Source organism: Styela clava, chromosome 4 (genome assembly GCF_964204865.1).
Source record: "Styela clava chromosome 4, kaStyClav1.hap1.2, whole genome shotgun sequence".
NCBI lineage: Eukaryota > Metazoa > Chordata > Ascidiacea > Stolidobranchia > Styelidae > Styela > Styela clava.
The window spans coordinates 1,832,233-1,849,414 of record NC_135253.1 but is presented as its reverse complement, the minus strand read 5'-3'; the positions used below and the strand labels follow the sequence as shown (position 1 = coordinate 1,849,414).

At 33.9% G+C, this 17,182-nt stretch overlaps 2 protein-coding genes across 2 annotated transcripts; one reads left to right on the top strand and one right to left on the bottom strand.

The window, feature by feature from the left end:
- Positions 1–4,674: 4,674 nt before the first annotated feature.
- Positions 4,675–9,508, top strand: LOC120326486 (uncharacterized). The gene is made up of 5 exons (XM_078111442.1): positions 4,675–4,947; positions 6,041–6,321; positions 7,447–7,597; positions 7,825–7,928; positions 8,237–9,508. The coding sequence occupies exons 3-5, from the start codon at positions 7,459–7,461 to the stop codon at positions 8,294–8,296; spliced, it is 303 nt and encodes a 100-aa protein (XP_077967568.1). The 5' UTR covers positions 4,675–4,947; positions 6,041–6,321; positions 7,447–7,458; the 3' UTR covers positions 8,297–9,508.
- Positions 9,509–10,031: 523 nt separating this feature from the next.
- LOC120326485 (uncharacterized) lies at positions 10,032–13,879 on the bottom strand. Its single transcript, XM_078111441.1, has 4 exons — positions 13,572–13,879; positions 12,748–12,898; positions 12,329–12,432; positions 10,032–11,980 (listed from the first exon to the last, which is right to left on the bottom strand). Exons 1-4 carry the CDS (start codon positions 13,824–13,826, stop codon positions 11,744–11,746), a joined length of 747 nt encoding a protein of 248 aa, XP_077967567.1. The 5' UTR covers positions 13,827–13,879; the 3' UTR covers positions 10,032–11,743.
- Between the last annotated feature and the right edge of the window lie 3,303 nt (positions 13,880–17,182).

Below are 17,182 nucleotides of genomic sequence, written 5' to 3'. Positions count from 1 at the left end.
TGGCTGTGCAAAATGTCTATAGGTGAAAATGTGTGTGTGTGGAGATAACGTTTGTGCAAATATCTGTGGGTGCAAGTGTACATGGGTGAAGTTTTTTTGTTAGTGCAAATATCCTTTGGCCTGAACGTGGGTGTAATCTATACGCGGGTGCTGAAATTTGTGGGTGCGATTGTCCGTTGTTGCAAATGTAGAATGCTAAATTATGCATGTGCAAATGTCAGTTGCAGATGCAAATGTTCTTAATCTAAAAAGTACGTATCACGTATCGTTTGGAACATTGCAATGGCACGAAACATACGTTATTGATGAGAAAAAACACTCCCACGACACGAACTTTAACACATGCAGATATCGCCATTTCGATCATGGCGTTAGCCAATATGGTATATATATATTATATAATATACTATATATAAGTAAATTATTGATGGATTACTGATTTACCGTAAACATATAAACATGTAAACATATAAATAAAGTGTCGCACTTTAATATACTCATAAATAATCCAAGTTACACAAGGACGTTATAGTGTATATCACAGGGTACCGCCTTGTCTTGGGTACACTTGCATATAAACATATATATACATCAAAGTGACCTGCATTTTCAATGTCGAGTTTCAATACAATAACTAGATTGCTTTAAATTTATGTCAGTTTCAGTCCAGTAATGCAGTTAAAGTAGGGAATACTTCATCTATCTGGTGGTCTGGCGATTCTTCAATATAATCTCTGATCAGTGTATATATATATATTTCTAAATAATCGGATACGAAATGACACATGGATCGTTTCGTTATTAAGTTTTACTACATTACTATTGAGTAACACTTCAATACCAAATGAAATAAACAATAATATTTACTAGAAAATAAAAGTAATAATTTTCAGTTTTTAAAAAAACAAAAACAAAAAAGCGACCCAAGAAAACATTCCGGCGACCCAGTTTGGGCTCACTGTGGTAGTGTAATCCCGCAGCAGTGACGTGATTATGGGGTGACACAGTCAGGTGGGATGTCAAAAAAGAGATTCTATTTACTCCAGTCTCAATTCAAGTACTTGTGATACTTATCTACACGAGACCCACAGATACGGTAGCCGTTCCATAGTTCCAGCTTGGTTCAGGACGTGGTTTCGTGGAAATGATGCTCAAAATATTTCGTTTTGACTTCCGTGGACATATATCTGAGCTTTGCTTTCTTATTCTCTAATAGCATGCTCACCGACAATAGAAGTTGTACAAAACCAAAATCTCTAATCTTTTCAAATATATCATAACCTCAATGACTAGTTTTGATCTGATAATATCCCACATATTCCTCCTGATAAAACCGTTTGTTTATCCCCTTTCTCGTAATTTCTCGAACGATAGGTTCCTAATGGTTGGAAAAATTGAACTTGGATTGACTTGACCTTCTGCCAAGATAAGCAAAGCAAATACCGTAAAAAATGCAAGAAAATACTGTTAAATATACCTTCTGATTTGAAACATCCAATTCTAGAATTAAAAAAAACACCTAATATATTTTAAGTATTTACGTGATTCTGGTTCGAGATGTCCAACCCAGACTTCAAGTTTATGTCTATCCGTCTGCATGTAGCCGGCTCATGGAGATATATAGATGACGCTATAGTTAGCGCAGCAAACTTTACAGGGTTTAATTATGATGGGAAATGTGATTCATGCACAAATTTCCATTGTACACATAAATATAATAACAATTTTAAACACCAATATCTTGAATAAAGATACCAAACAAAATTGCACATGGAAATATATACAAATGGCCCAGCACTAACTACCACAACACGTAAAGGAACATTCTAAGTGAAATGCTGAATATGGCGGCTATGCTGTGGTAAACTTCATGTCTCATTTTCACTGATTGAGTGTGGCTTTTAAGATACATATAGCTACCGCTCCCTTTATCACTGTGGGGAAACGAAACGTTAAAAACCGGAAAATTCAAAAACTTGCACAGCGGTAACCATCCGTCGAAGCATTTAAACACCAGCCATTTGGCTTTGGGAACTGCCTAAAATGAATGAAATTGCCATTACAGTTTTATTGCCTTTCAAATTAGATTGGCATTGTTAAATTATAACAGTTTTTTCGCGTTGGAAAGATACCGCCATTTTTTACGTAAGTGATTCTAGCAACCTTAATAATAAATATAAATATTTCCGTCAAAATACCGTTGAGGCAATATTTTCATAGCCTTTTTTGAACTTGAATTTTAATTTGTAAATCTGATGAAACAAACCTGCAAAACTTAATTATTGTGTGCCCTATACTTCAAATTGCTCTTGTTTTCTTCAATTGTTTTTGTTGTCATTTCTGAAACACCGTAGAATATTCTATCTAAATGGTGAATAAAAAAATATATTTAAACCCTAGAATATCTTTTTTCTATAAATGAGCTTCTCAGAACATACCCTGGAGCTGGGTGATAAAAAAAACGCATTTTGTTTCTTATATATTAGCCGTTTTCAAACATGATGCCATAAGCTGTTATTTTTGAAATTTTTATAGCGATCAAATTCATTGTAGAAGTTGGAGAAAAATAACAAGGAATTACCTGTAAACTAATCATGACATCCCAATGAGAGATGAAAAGACTATGCTATAAGTAAAATAATAACAAAAAAAAACATTCGCTGCGGTTTCGAGCGAGCCCCTTCCCCGGGATCATGATGAATGAAAATCTAATTTATGTTCAATCAGTTCAGTTCTATTCTACAAAAGCGTAGATCATGTTACGAGAAATATCTTTTATGTATAGAGCTGTATGATGATACCTACTGAAGTGTTTCGGTCGACGAAAGGGATAAATGAACATGTTCGGTAGTCAGGTGTTGAATAGCGCTGCAATTGTCGACAAACACATTTGGGTAAAGAGATATTCAATTGATCTTGAATAATTCTGGAATCATTGCCTGTTTAAAATAAATTAACTACAATGTAAAGCTTTTTTCTAAAAGAAATTGAAGCCGTTTCAATTTTGCAAAACTTGTTGAATTCGCATTCTGTTCATGGAGAATATCGACATTTGTTCAGCGGATTTTGTCCAATGTTGAAATGGTTGATCAAATGTTGAAAAAAAAATGAAAGTACTTGTAACATGCAAATCAATGCTGATGCCTCATGCTTTCAGTTTTGTCGTTTTAAAATCGAACACAGAATCCTTGAAAAGTGTTCTGTCTGCTGATAGAAATAAACAATACAAACTATATTTTTACTCTTCTTTAAATTTGGGTTGCAAATTTATTCCTATCAAAGTGTCAATTATCTTATATCTGTGAGAAACATCGGTTAGGTTTAATTTATTTGATTTCGAAAAGTACTGCACAGGCTACTCGGATCTCCTCACATGTGGTCCGCGGCCACGGGCTGGACGACCCTGGCTTAGGACATGATGTATTCGAGTAAAGTATTATTTGTAGTGTTTTCCTTTTACAGTGCCAGTAGCACTTTGTCTATAAAATGGATAACCTTGGTCATACTTGCTATTTTTTGTTTTCCTACCCTTGTCAACCTATCACTGCTCCATTTTATATATTTTTCACTAGTCTTTTTCTCCTTATATAGCTAAGTAGTGTTGTCCCTATAAGGTTGTTATTCGTGGGCATAATTGTTATTTTTTGTTTTCTGCCTTTATCACCCCACACTGCTCAAATTTGTATATATTTGTGTTCAATATTTTTATCAATGTCGCCCTGTTTTACATGCGTACAGTATCTAACCAGGTTCATTAATTTCTTATTTAATGGGAACATTTTTTCGTACAGTTGTTTTTATGTTTGCACTATCAATGGCATTATTTTATTCCTGTACATTTTTTTGTTCAAGCCTACAGACTATTTAGAATGCTAGGTTATTCATTATAATATTAATATATTTGCATATTTTATTCATTATTTGGTAATTAAATTTAGTTACAACTGTATCATTTCAACATGTCCATAACCCACTGTGGTTATTATGATGTTCCACATCAGCCCCGCTTCCAATTTGTATTCTACTTTTATGTTTTATGTACGACACTTCGCTATTATTGATATCTGCCCAGGAAGCCTTTACAAAGTGGGGGGGGGGGGGGGGGGGCTTCTGAAAGTGAATCCGGTTCATGTCACCCACTGATGCGCTTGCCACGTCTTGGTTCTTGTGACTTACGATAATTAAGCCCTCGACTTCTGACTCTACGACCACACGTACCTCACCCAGCTCGAGTTGAGTTGTCTTACTGTTTTATTATCGATTTTTATATTGTTTTATCGTCGCTGTTTTATATTCAATACGCAACAAAGAATTTACACGTTTTATCAGAAACTAAAAGTGGACAGTAATAAGGAAGTCAATCTGGTGACCGTACATTTGAACCCACGTGCTAAAACCCATGGGTTAGGGTTGGTATGGGTTCAAATATCCGTAGGTGCAAATTTCCATAGGTGCAATAGTATGCAGGTGCAATTGTCGTGGGTTCAAATTACGGTTTCAAATGTACGTGGGTTCAAATGTAATAGAACCGTCAGTCTCGACACGCAGGAGTCTAACTACCTACGCTACACATGTTTAATTGACGAAATTTGCTCATGCAATTATTCTATTTGTCAATTTTATTTTATCAAGTAAGCGTTTCTAATATTGACGTGCTGGAAGACGCGAGAAACTCGTTACGATTTCTTTATTGCAACCATCTTTCGTCTATCGTTGTAATGAACAAAGACAGGAAGCAAAAAGCTAACGCTATGTTAGTATTTAGCTGTATGAAATCATCTTTTATAAGTGGTATAACATTAGATTTACCATATATATATATATATATATGAATGAAAATACAGGGACATAGCGCACCGGATAAACCTTAATTCGATTTACAGACGTATTGGTACCTGAACCGTCTGCTATACTATTACGAGTGGATATCGGACCTCAGAATTATCGGTAAATATTATTATTAAATATTCTCTTCTGGTTTCTAGCTGTTTTGAAAAAGAATGAAAAATAGATTGTATTGTTTATTTCTACCAGCAAACAAAACACTTTTCAAGGATTCTTTGTTCGATTTGAAACGACAAAACTGAAAGCATAAGGCATCAGCATTAATTTTGCATGTTACAAGTACTTTCATTTTTTTCTAGCATGCGATCAAACATTTTACAATGGGAAATCCGTTCAAAAATGTCAATATTTCTTATAAACAAATTCAAAAAGTTCTGCAAAATCGAAACGGCTTACAATTTTTTAGGAAAGAGCTTTGAACATTGTAGTTAATTTATCTCAAACAGGCAATTTTTTCCAGAATGAATCAAGAGCAATTAAATATCTCATTACCATAATCTGTTTGTCGAAAACTGCAGCACTATTCAACACCTGACTATTGAACATTTTCATTTAACCCTTTCGCTGACCGAAACACTTCATTCCAGAATATTTTTGCTATTCGGGATAGTCAATATGTGGAGCCTGCTCATCATACAGCTCTATACATAAAGACATTCCTCCTAAAATATTCTACCCTTTTGTAGAATACTAAGCTGATTACATAATAACATCAACATAAATTAGATTTTCATTCAGAACCGACAGCGGCATTTGTCACGGAGTTCTGAAAAAATGATACTACTCAGCCTGATGTCCAGCATAGATTCCTCGTCGTCACACAAACATCAATTCCCGCAATCGTTTGATGTTCTCCTTACGTTAGGAGTCGGTTATGTGCAAATGATAAGTAAAGCGTAAAACAGACGTCGACATATACTTGTGAAATACGGAGAATTTGCAAAACGTATATGTTCACAGACAAAATACTCATGCGCGCTGGCGAATACGATCAGCCATTATAACAGTATTATACAAGATAAAACGTGCTATAAACGGCTTTTTAGGTGTTCCGAAACCTCTTTAGTTGTCCCAATAATCTGACCTGCGACTGTGAAATTTTGTAGCAGGTTAGCCCTTTTTGAAAAATAGTTTTGTGACTCCTGCTATATATATATAAAATCAAACGATATACCTATTCATATATGAATTTCAGGTATCACCACATTGCGGAAGGATTGCCATGAAGGTAGTTGTAGCAGGACTGCCAAAAACTGGAACTACGTCTATGAGGGAAGCCCTAAAATTTTAGGTGTGAAAAACGTTCACCATTATTTTGAGAACTGCTGTGTCGCGCAAGATCAGTGGACCAACATTCTTAGAGGAAGATGGTGTCCTGGAGATTTTAAAAGATTGTTCTACGACGTGGACGCGGTAATAGACGAACCAGCTTGCTTTCTATGGGAAGAAATTTGTTTAGCGTTTCCAGATACAAAGGTGATGGTGATTTTTGTGGTGTAATCTTTGTGTGATCAGATAACAACCGATAAATGTTTATAAGTGAAAATAATATTTTAGCGAGATAGGGGTGTTAAAAGCAAGATTAGATATTTCATATTATAATGCCTACAGCTATAAGATGAATTTTATATGCATGTAATGCATGGAAACGAAGTCACCTTCAAAAATTATCTTGTGCAATTAAATCACAGTTCTTTGACTTTGGAAAAAAACTCCGCAAACCTGTATATACGACATAAAACAACCCTACACATTTGTTATTTGATATATAAATATATAATATATGTTGTAAAAATAAGTATTGCTAATTTCCTGAATGAATAGGATACCGGATTCTGAGGGCAAAGTTCGATCTTGAAAGAGAAAAACATATTTAACATAGATTAGTTGCTTTATACTTCGAAGTACATGTCAGAACTGCAAACAAGCACTTTCAAACCAACAACTCTAAGTAGTTCTTATTGTAATATTATTGACGTACTGACAAACGTTGAAATTCATATATACTCTATACCAGGGGTCGGCAACCTACGACCCGCGGGCTAATATAATCCGACACGCGACGCTTCACTGAATTATAGTAACAAAACAGCTGTTTTGACGATTATATTCTATACATAACGGAATTTATTGTGAGACACGTGTAGACTAAATTATATTATGAGCTAAAAAGTATATATTTCACAATTACGCGTTTAATATTACAACCTATAATTTAATTATAATTAGACAAATTACAACAAAACGCAGAAAAATTGATGCTAAGTGCAACGGGTTCAATGACGTGGAAAATATTCAAATGGAGATGTATCACTGCTCGATTTTTATTATTAAAAGTATCATCCGTTCGGTTTTCAACTTTCTAAAATATGTGCGGCCCGCCAATGACTTGCAAACCTTATTTTTGCCCCGCGAGCGACAAAAGGTTGCCGACCTCTGCTCTACACCGACAAATAGTATAAAAGTTATTAATAGTGCCTAGTTCTATCAACATTACAGCCGATGCGTGCGTCTTCATGTGCCAATGAGATATTAAAAATAAATTATTATTTCGAACATATTGGATAGAATAAAAGTGTTCTGAGCTCTTTATAACTACAGATTGTTTTGGCTATGAGAGAAAATGATGAAGTGTGGTTTGAAAGTCTAAAACAGCATTATAAGAAAGAAGAATGTTTATACGAAGATTATTTGGTGAAATACCTTTCTCCTACAGGTTGGCGAAAGTACAGAAACATAAGACTACCGATGGGTACAATATTTATTCATTATTAGGAGCAATAAGGAATAATTATTATTTCACTTATAGAATAGTCTTTTTATCTATCTTTGGGATGTCATGGGATGTTTGAAAATGGCTAACATATGTGAAACAAAATGCGTTTTTTATTACCCAACATCAGGGTATGTTCGGAGAAGCTCATTTATAGCAAAAAAGGTTTTCTAGGGTTTAATTACCTTTTTTCATTCACCATTTAGATAGAATATTCTACGGTGTTTCAGAAATGACAACAAAAACAATTGAAGAAAACAAAAGCATTTTGAAGTTGAAGTATAGGGCACACAACAATTACGTTTCGCAGGTTTATTTCATCAGATTTATTCGATAAAGTTAAAGGAACAATTAAAATATGAAATTTTGGCACAATTGTCTTTTTGACAATATTTCACAACCAGCGAGATAATTTTTGTACAAGCAGAGATAAATTAAATCTTGAAAAAGTTTATCAAAATATTGCTTTCATGGTATTTTGATTGAAAGTGTTAAGGTTGCTGGAATCCCTGACATAAAAAATTGCGGAATCTTTGCAACGCGGAAATATGTTAGTTTAATAATGCCAAGCTAAATTGGAAAGCAATAAAACATAAAGCGCAATTTTATTCATTTTAGGCAGCTCCCAAAGACAAATTGTTGATGTTTAAATGCTCCGACGGATGGTTACCGCTGTGACAGTTTTTGAATCTTCCGGTTCCTAACGTTCCGTTTCCCCACAGTAATAAAGGCGGCGGTAGCTATATAGATCGTGAAAGCCACCCTCAAGCAGTGAAAATGAGACATGAAGTTTACCAGAGCATAGCCGTCAAATTCAGCATTTCACTTGGAATGTTTCTTTACTTGTTGTGGTAGTTAGTACTGGGCCATTCGAATATATTATATTTCAATGTGCAATGCTTTTGGTATCTTTATTCAAGATATTGGTGTTTAAAATTTTTATTATATTCATGTGTACACTGGACATTCGTGCATGAATCACATTTTTTATCAAAATTATTTCAGGATATGTTCGCTGCGCCAATCTAATCTATCTAATTATGTAACGGCTACCGTATCTGTGGGTCTAGTGTAGATCAGTATCGAAAGTACTTTTAGTAAGAGTGGCATAAATAGACCTCCTTTTCGAAATTCCACCTGACTGTGTCATCCCAAAATTACGTCACTGCTACGTTTTTGACTATGAATACTTTTATTGAGGTACATCGCCACTCATAACCCTGATTTTGTGCTCAACAAAAATGTTGAAGATTATTAAAAAAGTTTAACATTGACCAATGGGAACAGAAAAGTTTTAACACTATTAAATTATGTTATTAGCAAATTATATTCCCAGAAAATATCAGGTATTAAATTGGAAGATTTTACAAAATGGTCTTCCAACTGGAGAACGAATTAGACATTGGTCAGATGAAGCAAATGGCAATTGCGTATTTTGTGACAGAGAGATGGAAGATTGTATACATTTATTTTTTAATTGTGATTATATAAAATCGTTTTGGAAAGGGATAAATTTATCAAATTATACAGAACATAGTATTTTCACCCAAAATGTTGAAATTAAATCATTAAACTTAATTATCTCTTGTGGTAAAGCAGCGATTTGGAATTTCAGAAATGGCATAATATTTCAAGAACTGGAAACCTATTAGTCCATACTTCGAACGATGTTCAAATGTGTGGTGAAAGGATCTATAAGGGTTATGAATGAGTTTATAAAAGGGGAAATATTAAGAGATGAGAAATTCGAATTTTTCTAGAAAAATCTGTGATGCTGTGAAGTTTTTATATTCATTATCTGAAAAAATATTATTTAGATAGTTATAATGCAATTAGATGTTTATTGTGATTACATGAAAAGTATGATTTACTATATGAAGTTGTTGTATTATAATTTGGGCTTAGAAATTATATAGATTGATTTAATTATGTTTATTGTATTATTTTCAAATATTAATTACAAGATAAGATTATGGTCATATTATTTCATGTCTAACATCATTTTTTCTTTCTTTCTTTTTTTCATTTTCCTAAAATATATGCTATGGTATATATAACATCTATGGATAATTGGATCTCTATATCCCGCTGACGATATTGTAATGATGGAATACAAATCAATTGCATCCTGGGAATTATTCGAATATTTGAATTAAACCTTCATACATACATCATGGACTATGGATTCTATTGACTGTAAAATTTGTATTATATCAATATTCGAACACTGTATACTGGAAATCAACTCAATGTCAAATCCATTCAATTATATTACGAATTAGACGTTATGAATTGATTTATTGTTTCATTTTTTTTTTTTTAATAAAAAATAAAATGTTAAAAATCAATGATGATGTAAATAAATATTGTTATGTGGTTTGATGCCTGAACGACCGCCGATTAGAGACTATACGCTTACGCCTTCTCCGTTCCACTTAGAGATCGCATAGGTGATATATATGACGGTGGATGCTCTGATCTTAAACTATCCGAAATTTTAAGAAAGCTGCACAGTTCCGTGTTTGTCCAAATGACGCCACAAACACCAACCAGAATTTTTGAAGAAAAGTTTTTTTCAGCAATCACCACCAGATATTGTTTCAGCTCCTGATGCCCATCCGGATGATAACGTCAATCGCTTAGCTACTAGAGCTGATATTATATTCGCCAGACGAATATTACAATCTGCCAATTGTCTATCAAATCAAGACTGTGTTATTGACAACAGTAGAAACTCAATGCCGAAGTCATTCAATGATGTCGGAGTTAGCTAACAAACTCGGGAATCTTCGAGAAAATATTGACAGTTCATACAAAATACCAGGCTTGTCCATGGGAATGAGATTCCCATGGGAAACGTCCCACCTTGTTGCTCTCTTGTTGTTAAAAATGGAAAAATGTATTCAGCATTAAAAATATACTTCGTGAAGGGACTGATGGACACATGTATAATAGTTATGAATATAAAGTTAACAAGGTCATAAATTTTGTTGTTTTGCATGTCTATTCGTACATGTAGTGGACACTAAACCTAACTTTAACAATTTTTATTAAATTTTATTCCAATGAGAATTCCATGGGATGGGACAGGATACATCATGGACTATGAACTCTATTGACTGTATAATTTGTATTATATTAATATTCGAACATTGTATACTGCTGGAATAGCAGTAATTGCCATGGGATGGGATGGAAATGGGACAGAAAAATATGTCCAATGGACAAGCCTGCAAAATACCCATAGATACGGTAACAGTTCCATAGTTCCAGTCTGCTTCATAATGTGGTTTCGTGAAAACTATGGGGAAAATGTTTCGTTTTAGCTTTCGTGTCCATATATCTGAACTTTGCTCTCTTGTTCTCTAATAGCATACTCACCGACAATAGCAGTAGTACAAAACCAAAATCTCTATTCCGTTCAATTATATATTAGAACCTCGATAACAAGTTTTCATCCTGTTCCCGATAAACCTGTTTGTTTGGTTCCATTACATTTGAACCCACGTGCATTTGAACCCACGACAATTGCACCTATGGAATTTTTTTTTTTGTTTTACGGATATTTGAACCCATACTAACCCTAACCCATGGGTTTTAGCACCCGCATACAGATTGAACCCGCGGATATACACGTTGGTTCAAATTTACGTGGGTTCAAATGTACGGTATCCTGTTTGTTTATCCCCTTTCTCGTAATTTGCAAACGATTGGGATATATTGGTTAGAAAAAATCAACTTGGCTTGACTTGATTTTTTTGCCATAATAAGAAAAGCAAATACAGTAACGAATCCAAAAAAAATGTTAAATACCGTCTGATTTGAAACATTTAATTCTGGAGTAGTAAAATCCAATAATATATTTATTTTTAAGTATTCATGTGATTCTGGTTTGAGATGTCCAACCCAGGTTTCAAGTTTCTATGTGCTCGTCTGCATGTAGCCGAGCTTATGGAAATTTATAGATGAAGCCAGTTGGCACAGCAAACATAACCAAAATTAATTATGATGATAAATATTTATGACGCATAAATATAATCAAAATTTTATACACCAATATCTTGAATAAAATTCCCCAAAAAATTGCACATTAGAATATAATATATTCGGATGGCCCAATACTAACTACCACAACAAGTAAAGAAACATTCCAAGTGAAATGCTGAATATGGCAGCTATGCTGTGGTAAACTTCATGTCTCATTTTCACTGCTTGAGGGTGGCTTTCACGATCTATATAGCTACCGCCGCCTTTATTACCGTGGGGAAACGGAACGTTAGGAACTGGAAGGTTCAAAAAGTTGCACAGCGGTAACCATCCGTCAGAGCATTTGAACACCAACAATTTGTCTTTGGGAGCTGCCTAAAATGAATAAAATTTCCCCTCAAAGTTTTTTTGTCTTTCAAATTTAATTGAAATTATTAAAGTAACAGTTTTTTCTCGTTTCGAATATTCAGTCATTTAATGTCAGTGATTCTACCAACATTCACGCTATAGTATAAGTATTTAGTCAAAATACCATAAAATTTTCACAACTTTTTTTGAACTTCTTTTTTTGAACTTTATTTTGTGTATTCCTTGTACAAAACAACACCTTGGTTGAGAAATATAATTGCATATGAATGTAGCGTCATCGCAAGCCAAAATGATAATTGTGCCAAAATTTCTCATGTTCATTTAACTTTATATAATAAAGCTGATGACACAAACCTGCAAAACATAATTGTTGTGTGCCCGATACTTCAACTTCAAATTGCTCTTGTTTTCTGCAATTGTTTGTGTTGTCATTTTTGAGACACCATAGAAAATTCTATCTAAATGAAGAAAAACAAAAAAAGGTAATTAAACTTGCAGCAGAAAAAACATTGTTCTGCTATAAATACAGTGAAACTGGCTGATAAAACCGCATTTTGTTTTACATAAATATATTAGCCGTTTTCTAACATGATGCCCTAAGCTGTTATTTTTGAAATTTTCATGGCGATCAAATCCATTGTATGAGTTGAAGAACAATAACAAGGAATTATCTGTAAACTAATCATGACGTCCGAATGAGAGATGGAAATCCTATGCCATAAGTGAAATAATAATTCTTCTTTATTGCTCTTAATAATGAATAAATATTTTACCCATCGGTAGTCTTATGTTTCTGTACTTTCGCCAACCTGTAAGAGAAAGGTATTTCACCAAATAATCTTCGTATAAACATTCTTCTTTTTTATAATGCTGTTTTAGACTTTCAAACCACACTTCATCATTTTCTCTTATGGTCAAAACAATCTGTAAATATAAAAAGCTCAGCTATACTATTTCTCTGTGTATAGTATATATAAGTTGCAACGTTTGTTAGTACGTAAATAATATTTCAATATGAGCATCTTAGAGTTGTTAGTTTGAAAGTGCTTGTATGCAGTTCTGACATATTCAAATTATAAAGCAACTAATCTATGTTAATTATGTTTTTCCCTCTCAAGATTAAAGTTGGCCCGAAGAATCCGGTAACCTATTCATTCAAGAAATGATTAATGACTTTTTTACAACGTACATACATAAATGACTTTTTTACAACGTACATACATATATTATATATATATATATATCAAACAACAAATTTGTTGGGTTGTTTCTTATCGTATATACTTTTTCTCGAAGTTTTTTTCAAAGTTAAAGAACTGTGATTTAATTACACAAGTTAATTTTTGAAGATGACTTCGTTTCCATATGTCCATATTACATAAAATACATCATATAGCAATTTGTTAGCACGGGCATCATAATATGAAATACCTATTCTTGCTCTTAACACCTCATCTCGCCAAAATAATATTTTCCCCTATAAACATTCATGAGTTATCTGATCACATTCTAGTGCAAGTTATTGACACCGTGTTAATCTTATACAATCGATTGTATATGTCTCACAAAAAGCTTACACTATAAAATTTATCATCACCTTTGCATCTGGAAACGCTAAACTAATTTCTTCCCATAGAAAGCAAGCTGGTTCGTCTATTACCGCGTCCACGTCGTGGAACAATCTTTTAAAATCTTCAGGACACCATCTTCCTCTAAGAATGTTTGTCCACTGATCTTGCGCAACACAGCAGTTCTCAAAATAATGGTGAACGTTTTTCACATCTAAAATTTTGAGAGCTTCTTTCATAGACGTAGTCCCAGTTTTTGGCAGTCCTGCTACAACTACTTTCATGGCAATCCTTTCGAAATGTACTAATACCTGAAATTTATAGATGAAAAAACATATATCGTTTGATTTTGATTTTTCGTTATATTGTGAGTTTTATGAACCAGGGGTCAACACACTATTTTTTATAGAGATCCCTACTGCTACGAAATTTTACGGTCGCAGGTCAGATCATTGGCGCAGCTAAGGAGGTTTCGGAACACTGAAAAAGCGTTTTATCTTGGATAATCCCGTTATACTGGATGATCGTTTTCGCCAGCGCGGCATAAGTATTTTGTCTGTGGAGGTATACGTTTTGCAAATTCTCCGTATTTCACAAGTATTCGATTTCCTTCTCATTTATAGCCTACATGACCGACACCTAACGTAAGGAGAACAACAAAAGACTGTGGGAATTGGAAATTTTGTGACCGCGAGGAATCTATGCTGGACATTATGCTGATTAGCATCATACTTTTTGAGAACTCCATGACAGATGAAAAAAACATCCGCTGCGGTTTAGAGCAAGCCCTTTTACTGGGATCATGATAAATAAAAATCGAATTTATGTTCAACCAGTTTACTATTCCACGAAGGTGTAGATTATTTTACGAGAAATGTCTTTTATGTATGGAGCTGTATGATGATACCTCAGGGATAAATGAACATGTTCGGTAGTCTGGTGTTGAATAGCGCTGCAATTTGCGAAGAACACATTATGTTAAAGAGTTATTCAATTGAGCTTTGTTCATTCTGGACATAATTGTCTATTTGGTATAAGTCAACTACAATGCGCTCTTTCTTTAACGCTCTTTCCTAAAATAAAAATATAAGCAGTTTCGATTTTGCAGAATTTGTTTAATTTGCATTCTGTGTATGGATAATATCGACATTCGTTGAACGGATTTTCTATAATGTTGAAATGTTTGATCGGATGTTAGACAAAAACTGAGAAGTACTTGTAACATCTGATGTCTAATTCATCAATGCTTCCAGTTTTGTCGTTTAAAAATCGAACAAAGAATCCTTGAAAAGTGATCTGTCTGCTAATAGAAATAAACAATACGAACTATTTTTTCAGTCTTTTATAAAATTGTCAGAGACCAGAAGAGAATATTTTAAAGATATTTACAGATAATTTTGGTGTCCGGTACCCACTCGCAATATTATGGCAGGTGGTTCAGGTACAGGTACGCCGATAAATCGAACTAAGGTTTATCCGATCCGCTTTGTCCATTTTTTTTCATCCATATATATATATATATATATATGGTAAATCTAATGGTATACCACTTAGTCACTTATAAAAGAATATTTCATACAACTAAATAGTAACATTAGCGTTAGCTTTCTGCTTCCTGTCTTTGTTCGTCACAACAATAGACGGTACTCCCGAAGTATGTGAACCAAGATGGCGGACACCGGAACGTAGTATGTATACAAGATTAGGGTTAGAGTTAGACCATTTAATTTTAGTAACGCTCACGCAAAGTAGAAGCGCTGATAAAATAAAATTGACGAATAGGATAATTTCATGAGCAGATTTTCCATTTAAACGTGCATATATATATCATACCAAAGAAAATGCTGCGGGGCCAAATCATTTATTCTTCCTCTCAAGGCCGTAGTTCGGTGACCCCTCTTTTAAGTGGTCGAATTCAAACTTTTAAAAACTTTTATTTTTTCTCATACTCACTGACAACTTGTTTCTTCAATTTAGAAAAGCATGCCTGACTCATAACTAACGTATCACAAGATTAAATGGTTAAGAACAATTCAATCGTCAACTTAATCAACAATTCAATTTATTATTCAGCTGCAGTTCAGTAAAAATAACCATCACTTGCAAAAATAAAGATGGATTTACCGAGCTTTTTTATTCTCCATATTCTGACGATATGCGATAAAAGTCGTCTGCGAATGTAAATATATAATGAGAAAATCACGCGTTCGCTTGATTCGATACGCCAAACTGATAACTGAACGATAATCAATAAATGACATCAGAAAATGCAAACATAAGGCAAAATCACGCATCAGCATTGTCCGATGTGGAAAACTGTCGGAAGGATGAAGCTGCAATCAATGCATAAATGACAAGAACTTCTTGTTTTCATTCTAACGGGTCCTCAAATTACAAAACAGTCGTGACAGAACATCGCATTTTCTTTCACATTGCTTCAAATAGAAAGTTACATTTATATATATTCAAATTAATGAATATTACATTGAGTAACGTTTTGTCTCACAAAAGAAGTGAAAATGTAACCACATTCATGAGGTTTGTTAATCAGGCACAAGAAGTATTATTTCCACTCATTATTTAGCATACCGATATGTTTCGTATAGCAGGAACAGAGCGCTAAAAGTTCATTGTTTGGGGTCATGCCGCAGTAATAATCCGAAATTTCGAGTGCTTCTTTGATTGAAGTGGTCCCAGATTTTGGAATTCTTGCTACAACTACTTTCATGATTATCTTTTGAAATTGTAAATCTTTAAAATTCATGTATAAATATAAATATTTACATATGTATTAAGTGAGGCAAACGATTTTAATATTGATTTCAAGGATTAGCACGTTCATGTATCCACATAAAGACAATTTTGAAGAAAAAATTCCCATGTATGAGTACATAATAGAAAATAATATCAAGCAAATTTATATATCGTATTGAGCTCAAATAGAAACATACACCGTTCATCCCTAATTTTAAAATTAGGTATTCAGAGAAGGCTTCAAAAAATGTTAAAGATCAAAAACGATTTACTAAAATTGTGGTGGATCACTTTCAGGCGTGATGACTTGGAACGTATAAAGGTTGTTGAGAGTTCATCTTGCCATTGTGGTAAAACCATTCAAAACTGGAGACATATCGATTCATACATCGTTGGCAATTGGTACGTAGATAATCCATATATATATAGTGACAATACAATACAAGTATACACACCATTGTTTGCTCAAATTGACCTTCACAAGGGGAAGATCCTGAAAGTACTTTTGACGTGATACTCAAATTCCTCAAATATTAAAAATATAAAATCCAGGCCATTATTCGTGGCCTTATTCGTTGAATTTCTAAGTCAAAAACGATAATATCACAATGGAGTATGAAGATTTGGAAAATCGTTTGAATATTTCAAATAAATTTCATTTCTCTACTTTCTACAGAGGAATCATGTGCAAATGTTTCCCGTTGTCTAGACTCTAGAGCAGGGGTTCCCAAACCGCGGCCCGCGGGCCAAATCCGGCCCGCGTAACGATTCAAAATGTCCCGCCGAGCTTGAGTGAAATAGTGTGCAAGTTAGTGCAACAGATTTTGCTTCACCTTTTTTCATTCTAGATAGCGCCAAGTGTTACGCCATTATCACACTTCAAGCA

Coding starts and splice junctions, on each gene's coding strand:
- LOC120326485 (XM_078111441.1), bottom strand. CDS start 13,826: ATGAAAGTAGTTGTAGCAGGACTGCCAAAAACTGGGACTACGTCTATG. Junction 12,433..12,747: donor AAACATAAGACTACCGATGG/GTAAAATATTTA, acceptor TTCTTCATTTAG/ATAGAATTTTCTATGGTGTC. Junction 11,981..12,328: donor ACAACAATTATGTTTTGCAG/GTTTGTGTCATC, acceptor TATTCATTTTAG/GCAGCTCCCAAAGACAAATT.
- LOC120326486 (XM_078111442.1), top strand. CDS start 7,459: ATGAGAGAAAATGATGAAGTGTGGTTTGAAAGTCTAAAACAGCATTAT. Junction 7,598..7,824: donor AAACATAAGACTACCGATGG/GTACAATATTTA, acceptor TTCACCATTTAG/ATAGAATATTCTACGGTGTT. Junction 7,929..8,236: donor ACAACAATTACGTTTCGCAG/GTTTATTTCATC, acceptor TATTCATTTTAG/GCAGCTCCCAAAGACAAATT.